Below are 14,088 nucleotides of genomic sequence, written 5' to 3' on the forward strand. Positions count from 1 at the left end.
TGGCTGAAGCAGAAAGAGCAAGGGGGAGTGTAGTGAAAGAAATGAGGATAAAAGGGTGTGTGCAGAGTCAGATCCCAGAGGTCATAGAGGCCATAAAAAAGACTTCGGTTTTCAATCTGAGTGAGAAGTCATGAATAAAGGAATGTTGAGCTCCAACCCACAGTTAACAGGGACATTCAGGCATTCAGGCTGCTGAACTGAGGACAGACTAAGGGAGTAATGAAAAAAGCACTAAGCCAAGTCCAAGGAAAACATGATGGTGTTCAAATCAAAAGGATAGAGTAGAAGAGGAGTGGTTAGAAATGGATGTATTTTGAAGATGAAGACAACAGCATTTGGATGGAGGATATAAGAAAGAAGAGTCAAGAATAATTCAGTGATATGGGGCTGAAGGGCTTGGGGACTGAAAGCTGAAGAAGCTATTAAATCAGACTGGGAAGACTGGGAGGTTTGGGGGAAAGTTTGGAGGTCCAGTAGACATCTTAGTGGTGACGTTGAGTAAGGAGTTTGGTATCTGTGTCTGGAATTCAGAGAAATACCAGCCAAGAGGAAAGATACTTAAAAGTGAATGTAGTTGGAAGAGGGAAAAGACTAAAGGGCTTAGCCCTGGGCTCTCCAAGATGTCTATCTGGTGAGGAAGAACCAGCAGAGGAGACAAAGGAGCAGCTAGTGCAACAGAAGGAAAACCAGAAAAGTGGTTCCAGAAACCAAGCAAACTGTTTAAGAAAGGATGAAATGGTCCACCGTGTCTTTTATTGCTTGTGGTCAAGTAATGTAAGGACCGAGAATTCACCCCTGGATTTAGCGATATGCAAGTCACTGGTGATCTTGACTAGCTCTGGTTGAATAGTGTGGTTGACAGCATAACTGGAATAGACGTGAGAGAAAAAAGAAGAGCAAGCAAGTATACACAACTCTTTCAGTGAGCCTGGCTGAAAAGAATGAAGAAAAACGAGACAGTTGGTGGGAAATGTGAAGTCAAATGCATTTTTGTATGTGGATGCAGTTTCTATTGGAACAGGAAATACTGATGCACAGACCGGGAAGGAGTGTGGTAGCTTGTATCTAGCTAGTTCGAATGAGAGGAGATGGGGAGTGGGATCTAGTGCTCAAGTGGTTGGGAAGTGGGTTGGCCACTGCTAGAAATATATCTTAAGAGTAAGCAGAACATTCTGGCAAACATGCAACCAGGGATAGTTGTGGTGGGACTTCCTCTGTTTGCCCGTTTTCTCAATGACACAGGAATTGAAGTTTGTAAAAAGAGATTGAGATGAGAAGAGGTTGCTAAGGGTTTCAGAAGAGAAGAGATGCTGAAAAAGTCTTTGGGAAGAGTGGGAAAGTGAATGACAAAGGGTTATTTATTTATGATGTCTGGGCAGTTATATGAGAGCTGGTTGATTACGAACTGAAGGCCACGGCAAAGTTCAGCTTATGAATGCAAGTACAGGAATTGCATTTTCCAGGGATGCAGATGTAGAAAGGAAACATGACAAATATTTATTGATTTTGATTCAACTGAATAAATGAATAAATGAATAAATCTATATGATTGCCTGTCATCATATAGACATTAGTGAGCAGTTTACCCTTGATATAACATGCCTGTCCCACTACGGTTTGGTGATCGTAAAGTCAAAAATCCACAAAGGGCAATATTCTGAAATACTCACCGCCCTTCAAATCTGTGTTTTAAAAATCAAACAATGCTTTTTGCATCATATCTGTGACCTGTAATTGAGAAAGCAATAAATTATGACAAAACATCACTATTTACAATAAAACAATTTTGCTTAAGAACTCTTAGAATCACCAGAGCTTTGTATGGAAAAAGAAGCATGTGAGGTTACCACATTTTTCTGTTTCTAAGTTCCAATGCAAAGACAATTAAAAAGACAAAGTTCCCCAAATGTATCCTGATGCTTTAGTGGCAATAAATTACACACCAAGTGGTTTCAGTTCCTCTCCATTTAATACGATTTCCTGGACTGAGTAAACTGTAGCTAGCAGAAATTTCCCAAGCAACAGCCAGGAGACTGACACATTAAGCAAGGTATATCACAGCTTGAAAAACAAAAACAAAAACAAAAACAAAAACAATAACCCATGCTTTGCTGCTGTGAGCTCTTTAAGTTCAAATTAGAGTTCAAAGTGGGAGGTAGAGTCACGGAGCAGTTCAGCATGTTGGAAGTCAAGTGTGCTACAGAGGGCCGATACTCACCTCGTACCCCTTCAGAGAGGGGCCTACTAGGACCACTGGCCTCATGGAAGGTACAACATCATAAGGAGGGGTGTGCTCTGTCTGCAGAGAGAGGAGATGTGTTTAGATGTTTCACAGACAGAGAGAATGCATTTGACATGTAATAAGGTAACTTTGCTGAACTCTTAATGAGACATTTAAATTTTTTTTCTACTTGCCTCTTTTCTAAATAAACCCAATCAAAGATTGGTGGGTTTATTTTCCTGAGTTTCATGTTATTGAATAGTGCATAGGTTTTCTTGCTCATCTCAAGAAATGCTATTATCATAATAGTTCCAAAAGCATAAAGTGGCACTTTTGAACAAAAACTAGTTGTAGAACAAACAGAAACATGCCTCATGCAAAATAGGTGCCTTAGGCTTGACTGGAAGTTAATATTGCTTTTCAAATGCATTTGAGTTTTCTGAAGAGTTGAGATGACCATGGTTAATTATGGAAAAAAGAAAGCTTCCATTATCTTTGCATCCTAGATGCTTGTCTTACCTGCATAAAACCTAATTTCAAAACATTGAATCTCACTACGAAATATTTGAAAATTTTGTTTTATTGTGAGCATTTAAATTGGCATGAATGTATGCTCCAGTAAACAGAAATTATGATCACTGTTCCCAGGTTAGTATTTAATGCTTTTGGATTTTTAGTTTCTATATGTTGGCATTTAAAAACATAAATGTAAGACTTGTGTCTGAGAAGGAAGGTGATTAATGTGTAATAATATATCCAGCCATGCTTCAGTGGCCTCAAAAGGTTCATTATCAACTTGCATATGTAATATGCTTCTCAAATGTAGTTTAGGTAGTATTTCTGTTGCATAACTAATTCATGTATTCTGCAGTAATTTTTTTTGTTTTTGGAAGAGCAGGGGAGGAGCTAAATTTCACTGTAATTTCTACAACTATCAACACTTTTCAGCTTGCTTCAAATACAATTTTTTAAAAAATTATATAATACCTAATTTGTTTGATTACATTAAGATTGATTTTTTGATAGTATTTGTATATTATATTCTTTTGATAACAGAAAAGGTTACATTAACCCAGAAATAATCTTTTTTTTTTTTTTTTTAAAGAAATGCAGGAGAGCATTAGATGTAGCCTTAGACACTGGGATAAATAAATTAAGACTTTTTGTTCTATATCACTCATTCTCCATAAAGGAGTTCCTGAAAAAATATATATTTAAAGAATGACATGCACCAGAAGAACAATGCTTTTTAACTATTTTAAGAATTTGATAAACTGATGTGCAAATGTAATTTTTGTATCAGCCTGTCACTGAAGAACATTTTATTGTTGCTTAAAATCACTTATTACAAACTTTCTCACTTTGTTTGAATTTAAGTTGCTTGTGGGAGGGATTTTAAAAGCATTTCAAATTCTATAGCTTCTGTCTGAGATTTCACCAATATTTGTAGACAGCACAATCAATCAGAGGGGAGAAAAATATTACTGTGACTGTGCTGTCGCATTTTACTGATTAAAATTTTACCTAACTCTTGAAATTAATTTTAATAGACACAATAAAGGTAGAATACATTTTTTTGAACAGAAAAAAAGAGACAAACATAATACAGTGACAGCACAAATGCCACACAAGCACCACTCTAAAAGCAATCTAAAACACAGAAAACAGTCTTATTGTTGAATCTCAAGCTCTTTTCCCCCTGAGCTCTACATTGAAGTTTACCACAGATCTGATAACATAAGAAGAATGAATACCAGTGCCGAAGGCATCATAAGCATATTTATTCAGTTATTACGTTTATACCACCTGGGTATTACTGAAAATGTTTAGAAGCCAAGTCCTTGTAACTATGCAGTATAAGAACACCTTTTCCACCATTATAATTAGGAATATAAATTGCATGCATTTTTAATAACAGCTACCAAGAATTTTTACTTCCAAGTCTTTAACTCTGAAGTGGCGCCGTATTTGATAGCTCTTTGCCTCCAATCTGTGACTGTCAACTAGCAAAGGGTTACCCATGCTGGTAATCAATTGGCTTCTTAATAAGGTAGCTACAGAAATTACCTTATTTGATGGAATAGTGGTACTTTGTGCCCTATTGATGAGTACATCTTTTTATCTACCCTTTCCTGCTCACCCTATTTTGTTTGAATTTTTTAGTGGAAAATTTGTGATAAACCTTTTTTAAAAGTTTTGAAATTTAAGGGTAAGCAAACTTCAAACACTATCTTAACATCATGGTTTAAGTGGCTGTTCCTATACTGTGAAGTCCAGAGTGGCCTAGCAATGATGGTTTTCTACATTCCTAACCTATGGACACTGCTGGTCACTTGGCTGCAAGCTTTAGCTATGATCAGAAAATAGGACCAGAGAGGTAGGCCTACTGGTGTGGATGAATATCAAGTTGGGGCTTTCTGTGCTAACACAAAAATCGAAGTGTTTTAAGTTCTGTCTTGAGTTCTGAGGTCTTCCCTTCTTAAGGTAACCATAATTTATAAAAAACAAAAAATGCAAGTGTAGGGTTCAGTATCTGACACTTTTTAATAACCTTTGAGTTCCTCTACAGAGTAAAACACTGTTTGCAGAGGAGAAGATTTTAGTATTGAGAGACTATGGGGCAGAGAGTAGACTTTACTTCATATATGTGTGCCAGAATATTCCCATGGTTGTGCCAGACTTGGTGACATTACGAAATATGAGTCTAAATTACAGCAGAGTAGCTTCTGGAAAGTGGTAAGAAGGGGAAAAAAATGTAAATCTGGGGGTATGTGCTCCTTTAAAAAATAATGCTTTGAAGCTACAAAACATGCTGAAAGGAATCAGGCTATCTGGTGTAAAGAGAGCTCAGGAAATCCCTGGAATTTCCAGTCAGGGGACAAGCAGCATCAGTGCTTAGCATCTTGGTTGGCCAATGGCAAAGGCTCTATGCATGGCCACCAGCCCCATTGTCCAACAGGTGAGATGCTGAAATCTGACTGATGGAGAAGGCAAGAACATTGGGAGAGTATTTATATATGACAATAGGAAAAACTCACAGTAAACCGCCAAAACAAGCCTGCAGTTTTCCACTGGTCTTGTTCATCTGCAGATTTTGCACCTAGTGGATTAGAAGTTTAAATACTGACTAAATTAAATATTGAATAATCTTTTTTAGTACAAGCTATGTATCTGGATATCATAAATCAGTATCTAGTAACTGCTTTAATATGCTTGATTATAAGTTAAATTTCCGGAAAAAAGAAAGACAAAGACAGACAGAATAAGCATGCACAATTGAGGTGCATTATATGGAGTTGTCAGTGTTGGACATCCTTGAATGCTGAAACAAATTCCCTTGGTGGTAGATATTATTCCATCAAAAAGGATAAGTACTGTAATGGTATTTTAACAGGTCACTGAATTTAGTTGGTTTGAAATGCATGGACTCAATTAGCTGTTGATAGGTTCTTTTCTTAGGGCAGAAATGATTGTATTTAATAAAACTGTGGGAATTAATGCTAATGATGCCAGTGGCAGGATAAACACAGCTTATGTCAATGTAAACTTACCGATTTCTGCTTCTGCTTAGCTACAGCAGCGTGGAAAAGAAACAAAGAATAACAGAGCATGCATGTTATTGGCTTGTCAAAGGACACAGACAGTCAACAGGACTAGAAATGTGACGCAGTGCAGTTGAGCAGGTGGACAACGGGAGCTGGGAAGTTCGTGTTACCTTCTTAAAGAAGGGCATTCTTTTCTCTTTGGAGTGGGGTGACGTTACACTGTTTGCACTGGGCTTAGGGGAGCGGTGGTTTGCTGGAATATCATTTTCTTCTGCATCTAAGCCAGTAGCATCTATGTCTATAGCTATATACAGACAAACAATTCAAAAATCATCAGGTGGACAGGAGAGGAAAAACAGGTTATAAAGAAAATAAAATGAAAACAAACTAACCACTGTAAAAGATCTATCATAAGTGTTCAACACTGCACAAAGAAAGTAAAATTTAAAGGTCAGCACGTTAAGAATGCAATGTACTCAAATCTGACAAAACTGAAAGATACCCTTAGATGTTTGCTTGAGCAAATCTGTTTCATGCTAGATCTCTTGAATATTTTGAGAAACATTTTTAATTTATAGTTCTAAATATAATGTTGATATTCTCCATATCAACCATATAAAACTATGGTACAGAACATTCAGCTTCACTTTGTACAGTATCTCAACCCAGTTTTAGATAAAAGGCAACTATATTGGAAACTTAACAGGATGTGCCTCAGATTTCTAATTTTGCTTAATTTTGTGGAAAATAAGGGCCATGTGAAAAGGTTTACTACAATTGCAACAGGTATTAGAGGGAAAGAAAGAAATTCCTCAATCCAAGCAAAGGAGTCATACACATGGCAAATGATTCAGAGAGGGTTCCAGAATAGATAGGATTAAAATGAATGGTATGTGCACCCTCAGAAAAGCCTGATCAAAGACTAATTGGAAAACACTGGATCTAATGATATCCAAATGATACCAGTCTAATGAAAACAATAAGACTTGTGAGGACTTATAAAGCCACTGGATATAACCCAGCAGGCAAAGTAGAGGGCACAAAGACTTAAGAGAGCCACTGCTCTTCCCCACTGTAAAGTGAGGGTTTTGGATTGCTGCTTGATGTGCTTCCACTTGAAATTATTCAACCTGAAAATATAGCTCTTAAAAAGTAGCAAATGAAAAAAGAATACATAATCTCAGAGTTTATAAAAATGTTTCCACATGTAATTATGATAGAATTCTTTCAACTATGAAAGCACTTAAAGATCAACTTCAACCCTCTTATTTTTAAGACTTAAAAGCTGTACTCAGAGTTTATGCAACTTGTTCTCAGTGACAACTCAGCAGGACCAGGACTCAGAATCTAGTTCTCCTGCCTCAGTGAGTCCATTCTTGTCCCTATGCCATGCAGCCCTTTGGGTGAGGTCTCTTCTCAATCTGGGTGCACACTTTCAATTCCTTTTGCTTCCTCAAGGGAGTCACATTCTCAGTGTCAGGACTCAGAAGGGTATCACAGAGTTGAGCTCACTAGAAAATTACTTTATGGTTGAGAGTAAATCAGGGAGAAGGAAATTTACTCACCACAGGAAAACACCACATCATACATGCTAACCCTCTAACAAAAACCACAGTACATTCAGATTGAAGGAATGCTTTACCATTTGGAACAACAGACTGCTTGGTGTTGCAACACATCTACCATTCCTTACACACAAGCTGAACTGCTGCTCACAATAGCCTCTTTTAACCTTCCAAAGAATGGGAGATCATCTGACAGGCATCATGTTATTTTTCAATTTTGTAGTATATGTATATTAGATCATTCAGCCCTGAAAATTAGGATCTCATTTAATTGCTCTTTTTCATTTGATAAGGTCAAAAACCTGTGATGGAGTAAATACCTGGCACTGTTTGTACAATATTACAAATACCAGTTTTGGCTCAATAATAGATGAGGTATGGTTTTTGTCAAGGGAAAGTACTAATGAACTAAATTAATTCCACATATTTACCTAGTAAACATGTCTTTCTTTTTTGCTGTCTATGCACGTGGAGTAACTAAAAGGTTCAGTATGTGGTGTGCCAAGAAATATATAAAATGTGCCCAGGACTTTGAACCTACCTGGCTTTTATACCACACTAGGGTTAATCCTTTGTTCATATAGGCATTTTTTTATGGGGCTTATTGAATGATTATCCTGGGAAGAGTCTGAAAAATAAAGTCTTGAGGAATGGTTTTTCTTGAATCCCAACATGGAAGATCATTATTAGTAACTTTCTGGACTAAGGAGAGGATCTGTGCCATTATTTTATTGTTCCTATAACGGGTCTTACAGGTCTTAACCAATAATAAATACATTTCCCTTCTGGCCATAAATTCCCACATACTCTTCCTCTTTTTCCACCTTTTATTGGGCTTAGTAAGGCTACAATCAAGGGGACAATTCTGAAACTGAGGATGCCTAGTTGGAGGTCAAGGTTGACAGCTCTCTGGGATGGCAAAGTTTGTGAACTGAATTTTATGCTTTGCACACTAAACCCTGTCTGTGGTGATGATCAGATGGATTTGTTAAAAGGAAGAGTGGAAATGCATAAATGTTGTCATGTTGCCCAGATGTTTGGCTACCCACACACATAGCCTGGGTCGGGACTGAAATTTATCTTTATTTCCACACAAGGGCCCCACATCCCAAATAGACAACGTTCCAACTTACGGGTTCTGACTTTTAGTTAAGTCTAAAAGCATTTGGGTTTATTCTGAAACTTTGAGAATTCTAGAACATGTGGTCACTTTCAGAACACATTAAAGAAACAAGCTTTCTTCACAGTTCTGTATAGTACATTGGATTCACATGGTTCTCCTTTTACTAAGGAATGTTACTGCTTTTTAAATTCATACCTGTATTTCCATACCTTGGCAAACATTAATACTTACTTGGAAAAGACACTTCCATATATTTGAAAATAGCTTTTTCATTCTTCCTTACTAGCATTTATGTATGTATATGTGCATGCATATATATGTGTGTATGTATATATTTATGACAGTTTTGGGAACATTTTTTGGAAGGTAAATTTTGTTTAATCTCAGAACCTGGGTCAGGGTGAGCAGAGTTCAAGGGTGATGTGTCTACACATATGTAGGTGTGGCATACCATCCCATTACACAAATGTGAAGTAGAAATTTTTTCCTTTTCCACATTCTTAAGAACATCCAAGCATATTTACTTCAGTTAGATGCTTATACTCCTTGGTATAGCAGTGATTGAGAGGAATTATAGATAGGGCCTCTGGGAAACAAAAAGATTAAATTGCAGACCGATCCATACTTGATAGGTAGGGCATTTGTCCCTGGAACTTCTCTCTAGAATTTTCTGAAGGTTTACTTTAGATCTATTGAACTACTGATGTGAAAATTACCACAGATAAGATAAGCTTATTATACAATTCATAGTTGATCACATCTCCAGGTCGATCAGTCACAAGAATTTTATTCTCTTGGTATTCAGAGAGCTTATTCCAAAGTCCTGTATCTGTTTAAAACTGTGGTGAAGTTTAAAGTCATCTTTATTTTATTACACTCTTCATGGAACTTATTTTTAGTAGTGACAAACATAAGTATAAAATAAAATGTTATTTTACATAAACACAGATTTATTCTCCAAAATGCATATGCTTTTCATTATATGGCTAAAATGATTAGATGGCTAACAGTCTGGTTAGAGGAAATGAAGAGGGGCTTTATCACAATGTGATATAGATTTTTCCATTTTAGGAGACTAGTAGCAGTCCTCAGGAATCCTGGAGACATTCTTTCACATATATAGGAAAGGTAAGAGGTCTATATAGGAATCTGGGCAGCTTCACACATTGAGTGGAGCAGGATTAGGTTCCTTTCCCCTATGCATTCTGTGAAGACCTTCTCCACAATGATCAAGAGAGTACATAAGTCTTGCATAATAGCTATGGTACTGTAATCTTCACTTCAAGCACAGTTACTTCATTTTGAGCATCTTAGAATTGCTGCAAGTTATAAGCTCATTGTTTTTGAAATCAATATGCATCCTAATTTCTCATTGTGCTCAGATTTTGCTCACTTAAAAAGGTCTGTAGTTTTTGCTAAATCTCTGGTTTCTAAAAGCTATCAACATTCAGGAACTTGTTATGATTATTAGTAATAGAGGAACCTGTTCTTAAGACATAGTAGTCAGAGTACAGCTAATTTCTCAATTTTCTATAGAGGCTTAATTCTCTCTTTTTGATCTTTTCTCCTTTCCACCTTTCTGGGAGTCATACACAGGATCATTTTGCAGCCAATCCTTACAATCTTACTGACCCCCAGTTATGTCTTTTAGAAAATCAAGGCACTGATCATGAGCTTTCATGCTAAGACAGAGAATCTTCTACTTATATAGACTCTGGGCTCTACTCAAAATGCTAGAGTTGCCACATAAAACAAATAAAATGTACTTAAATTTGACTTCCAGATAAACAATTTTTATGTAAATATTCATAAATTTGTAGTGTTTATCTGAAATTCATTGTTTATCTGAAATTCAGCTTTAAATGTTATCCTTTATTTTATTTAGCACCCATAAGAATAAATCCATTGCTTTGGAAAAAATAAGTAGTGTCACTCTGCCCACAGAGGTTTCAGGTTTTTGTTGATATTTCTGTGCTTTGTCTTTCACAGAGCCTGTCTGGTGTGTCTTCTGAGAAGCTGATCACTCCATCTTCCCTTGATTGTTCAATTCCTCACTCTTCTAAGGTTTGAACCCTATGTTCTCTTTTTATTTCATTCTGAAGCCTACAACTCACATTATACTACGATAGTTGGTGGGCATTCACCCATTCATTGCCATGATCATCTACAGTAACTCAGAGTAAACTGACATAATTGACATACTTTCCCCCCCTACCAAGTCAGAAAAAAATGTCTCATACTGTTGCTAATTCCACAAGGGTTTTTATTATTTCTGATACATTTTAACATTTGCAGGATTGACAGTGATTCAGTGTATTTGAATTCATGAACCTAGATAAGACTAGGGGAAGCATGAAATGCAGTCTGTACTGTTCAGCACTTATCACCTACTTACCAGATGATGGAGGTGTAGATTTTCTGGAACTAGGTACTATGTCACCCAAACTGGATGAAGAATTTCCTCCTGATTTACTGGAGTAAAGCAAAAACTCATATTAAATCTGACACTTATTTCAGATTCTAAAACACACTACTCAATAGACACGCTACTTAATTGTGTTTTTATTGAACTTTAAAATTTATTTCTTCTTTTACAAAGATGTGATGGTAATTTCCAGGTAGAGATTCTTGAGTACTTGAAAGAATTATGTGATAGTCTCTGTTCTGTTTTCAAATGCAGGGTTTAATTCTAAAAAACCCTGAGAGAATGGAAGCAAAGTAGGGTAATTTCTTCAGGCTTCAGGTCCTCTAGCCAGATCAGAGATGGCTAAACATCAGAGATTTCTTTTGCTTGTTAAATGTGGAGCCTTCTGAATTAGTGAATACAAAGAATCTTAAGGCTAACACCCAAGTTGAATGTTTCCTTCTTGTTTAGTTACAGCTCCTTTGTCTTAGCTTGATTATTTTTACTATACTAAGATTCAAAGTACTCAAGCCTTCATGGGAAACCTATAAAAGTAAAACAAAGCAATTTTAAAACTTGCTAACCTTTAAGACATACGAAGAAACGTGAAACAGAGTACCTTCTGATTTAATCGCAGATAGTAGCCAGGACATTTCATAAGCATGGCTAACGTGGAGAATTAAACTTGGTTAATTTAGGAATAATCTGAAGAGAAGACATTTGAAAACCGCCAAATTCTAAAATTCAATAGAAGATATATTTCTGTATCCTAGAACCTTTGAAGCTAATATTAAAACAATAGCATTTATGGTTTCATCAGTATAAAAGAATGTAAATAACATATTACTCAATGGCTCCTTCACACATGAAGATCACAAGGAGCAGCTTAAAAGAATGACACAGAATTTGGGCAAAATGATCCCATTGCTTAATGTTTATTATTCATGAGCAAGGATGTAGCTGTAGAATTCTTAACAGTGTCTGTGCATCAAAGGGCAATGTTGACTTAGTGAATATTAATATGAAATATAAGCAACAGTAAATACAAGTAAAAAACTGAATTTTATTGCTTTTATTCTAGCATTTTCATATATAAAACAAACACGGAATGTCAAAAAATTATATATAGAGCAGCAGGAGTGTTCTATATCTTTTTAAGGTTTTTTAAGAGATAGTCCTATATATTTAATAAGGAGCCAAACAGTATGTAAAATAAGAAGTGGTATTTATAAAGGCAGTTTCTGCCAGTTATGTAAGGACACCTATTACCAGGACCAAAACATTTTCTTCCAGAAGTTTATTGTTTTCTTTTTCTAAAGTACTAGATCTAATTTCAGTTTAAGTGTGGTTTTATTTTACATTCTTTTTGCAGTTTAATAGTCAAAATATTATTTAGGCTGTGTAAAATTTTGACAGATATTGCTCATTGTTAAAATGTCCAGGATGTAGATTTGCCCTTAACTTTAAATTGTTTTAAAATGTCAAGTTCTTAAACCAAATGTTATTGTCTTTTATTTCTGTCCACTTTTATAATTTATCAGAGTTTTGAAACACTGCCCAGAATCTATGTCTTAATTTTTTTTTAATATTAGGAGATAAATGTAAAAACCTGTAAATGCAAGAGTGTTTTTACACACTTAGCCAAGTTTGTGTAAAAAGCTGTGACAGAATCCTGGCAATTAAAGGAAAGAGTACACTGCTATATGAAGAGGTAACCCTGGAATTAGTTACGAGATGCTATGAGCTTGACAGTTATAAATGCTAGTTAATGAGGATGGATATTCAAACTGAAACATTCCATTTCATTTGTTGATACTTGGAGAAAAAAATCCTTGCTAACATTTAATATATTATCATTGACAAAGGAATTTGCATCATCATATAAACAAACAAGATATAAACCAGAGAAAACAGAAACCTGGCTGTTCAGATTAAACAAAAGTCTTGCCTGTAGTCCATCCTTCATGTGGAGAGAAGCTTGTCATGTCCTTGGACTTGTCTGCATAGGTTTCACTTTAAAATTCACTACATGTCTGAGCAGCCCCCCTAGTGAGTCTTCCAGTGAAGGGTAAATAACCTCAAGCCTCCTAGGAAGGATTATTCAGCCCCAGCCAATTACATAATTCATATAATTGCTATCTGCAGAGGCAATTTTAACTTATTTCATACTTAGTATCTCTTTAAATGCTTAACAGTGGATAGAACTGAAAATTGAGTTTCTTAGGTGAAAATGAAACTAACAGATGACAAGAACTGCTATTTGCCAATCATGTCTGAGACTGTCATCTCTAAAACATCTCTCTGCCATGCCAGGCAGCTACAGACATTAGGATTAGTCACCACGGCTGCTCTGTGCCAGAGTATTTTCAGCAAATGATTAGGACTTCAGATTTCCCCTGCATTGAAGCTGGAATTTAATACTGTATGACCTTAGCTATTTTCATTAATGATCATATTTAACTTAATTTTCTTCCAAATGGGATAAAGTTTTCAAAATATAGTATTTACACTATTGATAGACCGTATCACCAGGCTACTTTCAAATACATAATAAAAACTGTAGAATACAAACAGAATATATGATGTTATACTCTGAACTTTTGCACAAACACTTGACATTTTTCTCATACCTGGAGTAGAATTTCCCTTGCTTGGCTCTCTGTTCATGCTGTAGCCTCATGTTTTCTAGTTTAACTGGGCTTGGAATGAATCCGATTTCACAGCCTTCTTTAACTAGTCGCCCTATCCACCAGTCATTATTAAATTTCTAAACACAAAATCAGAAGTGGTACAATTAGTGCACAGAAGTTCAAATCTATTAATCCTTTTTCTTCCTTATTAACCATTTTCCATGGAGAGAGAATGTGGCAACTACAGTGAACTATGCCTCAAATATCATAATTCAAGAAGCCCTTGGGTTCATGGGTTTAATGCATTTGGTGTGCTCAGCAGTCCATTAAAGGCTTTCTGCTTTCTTCTTTTGCCTGGTGCAACCTGTAAGATGAGGTCGAAATCTGTCACAGTTGCTACTGTCACCATGAGTAGGACAAGCTCTCGAGGGTGAGATTAACAGCCCTTCTGAGTAAAGAGGCCATCAGGAACTACGAAGAGTTACAGAGATCTTTCCCTTAAATAATCAGATTAACTAGAATAATTAAGAGTGAGACCTATAAATACTGAAATCTACCTGAAGTGTTTTGTGTTGGCAAGATTTATCTTTGTGCTTTTTA

The 14,088-nt window shown here is 36.0% G+C and overlaps 1 protein-coding gene across 1 annotated transcript in view; it reads right to left on the reverse strand.

Moving 5' to 3' along the window:
• Cacnb2 (calcium voltage-gated channel auxiliary subunit beta 2) overlaps nucleotides 1–14,088 on the reverse strand; it is a 337,079-nt gene that overhangs the window by 17,671 nt on the left and 305,320 nt on the right. Inside the window, 6 exon segments of the mRNA XM_047521043.1 lie at nucleotides 1,671–1,692; nucleotides 1,695–1,728; nucleotides 2,219–2,299; nucleotides 5,937–6,070; nucleotides 10,850–10,926; nucleotides 13,489–13,625. Of these exon segments, the coding sequence (XP_047376999.1) occupies nucleotides 1,671–1,692; nucleotides 1,695–1,728; nucleotides 2,219–2,299; nucleotides 5,937–6,070; nucleotides 10,850–10,926; nucleotides 13,489–13,625 (485 nt within the window).

This window comes from Sciurus carolinensis, chromosome 12, assembly GCF_902686445.1.
Source record: "Sciurus carolinensis chromosome 12, mSciCar1.2, whole genome shotgun sequence".
NCBI classification, from domain to species: Eukaryota; Metazoa; Chordata; class Mammalia; order Rodentia; family Sciuridae; genus Sciurus; species Sciurus carolinensis.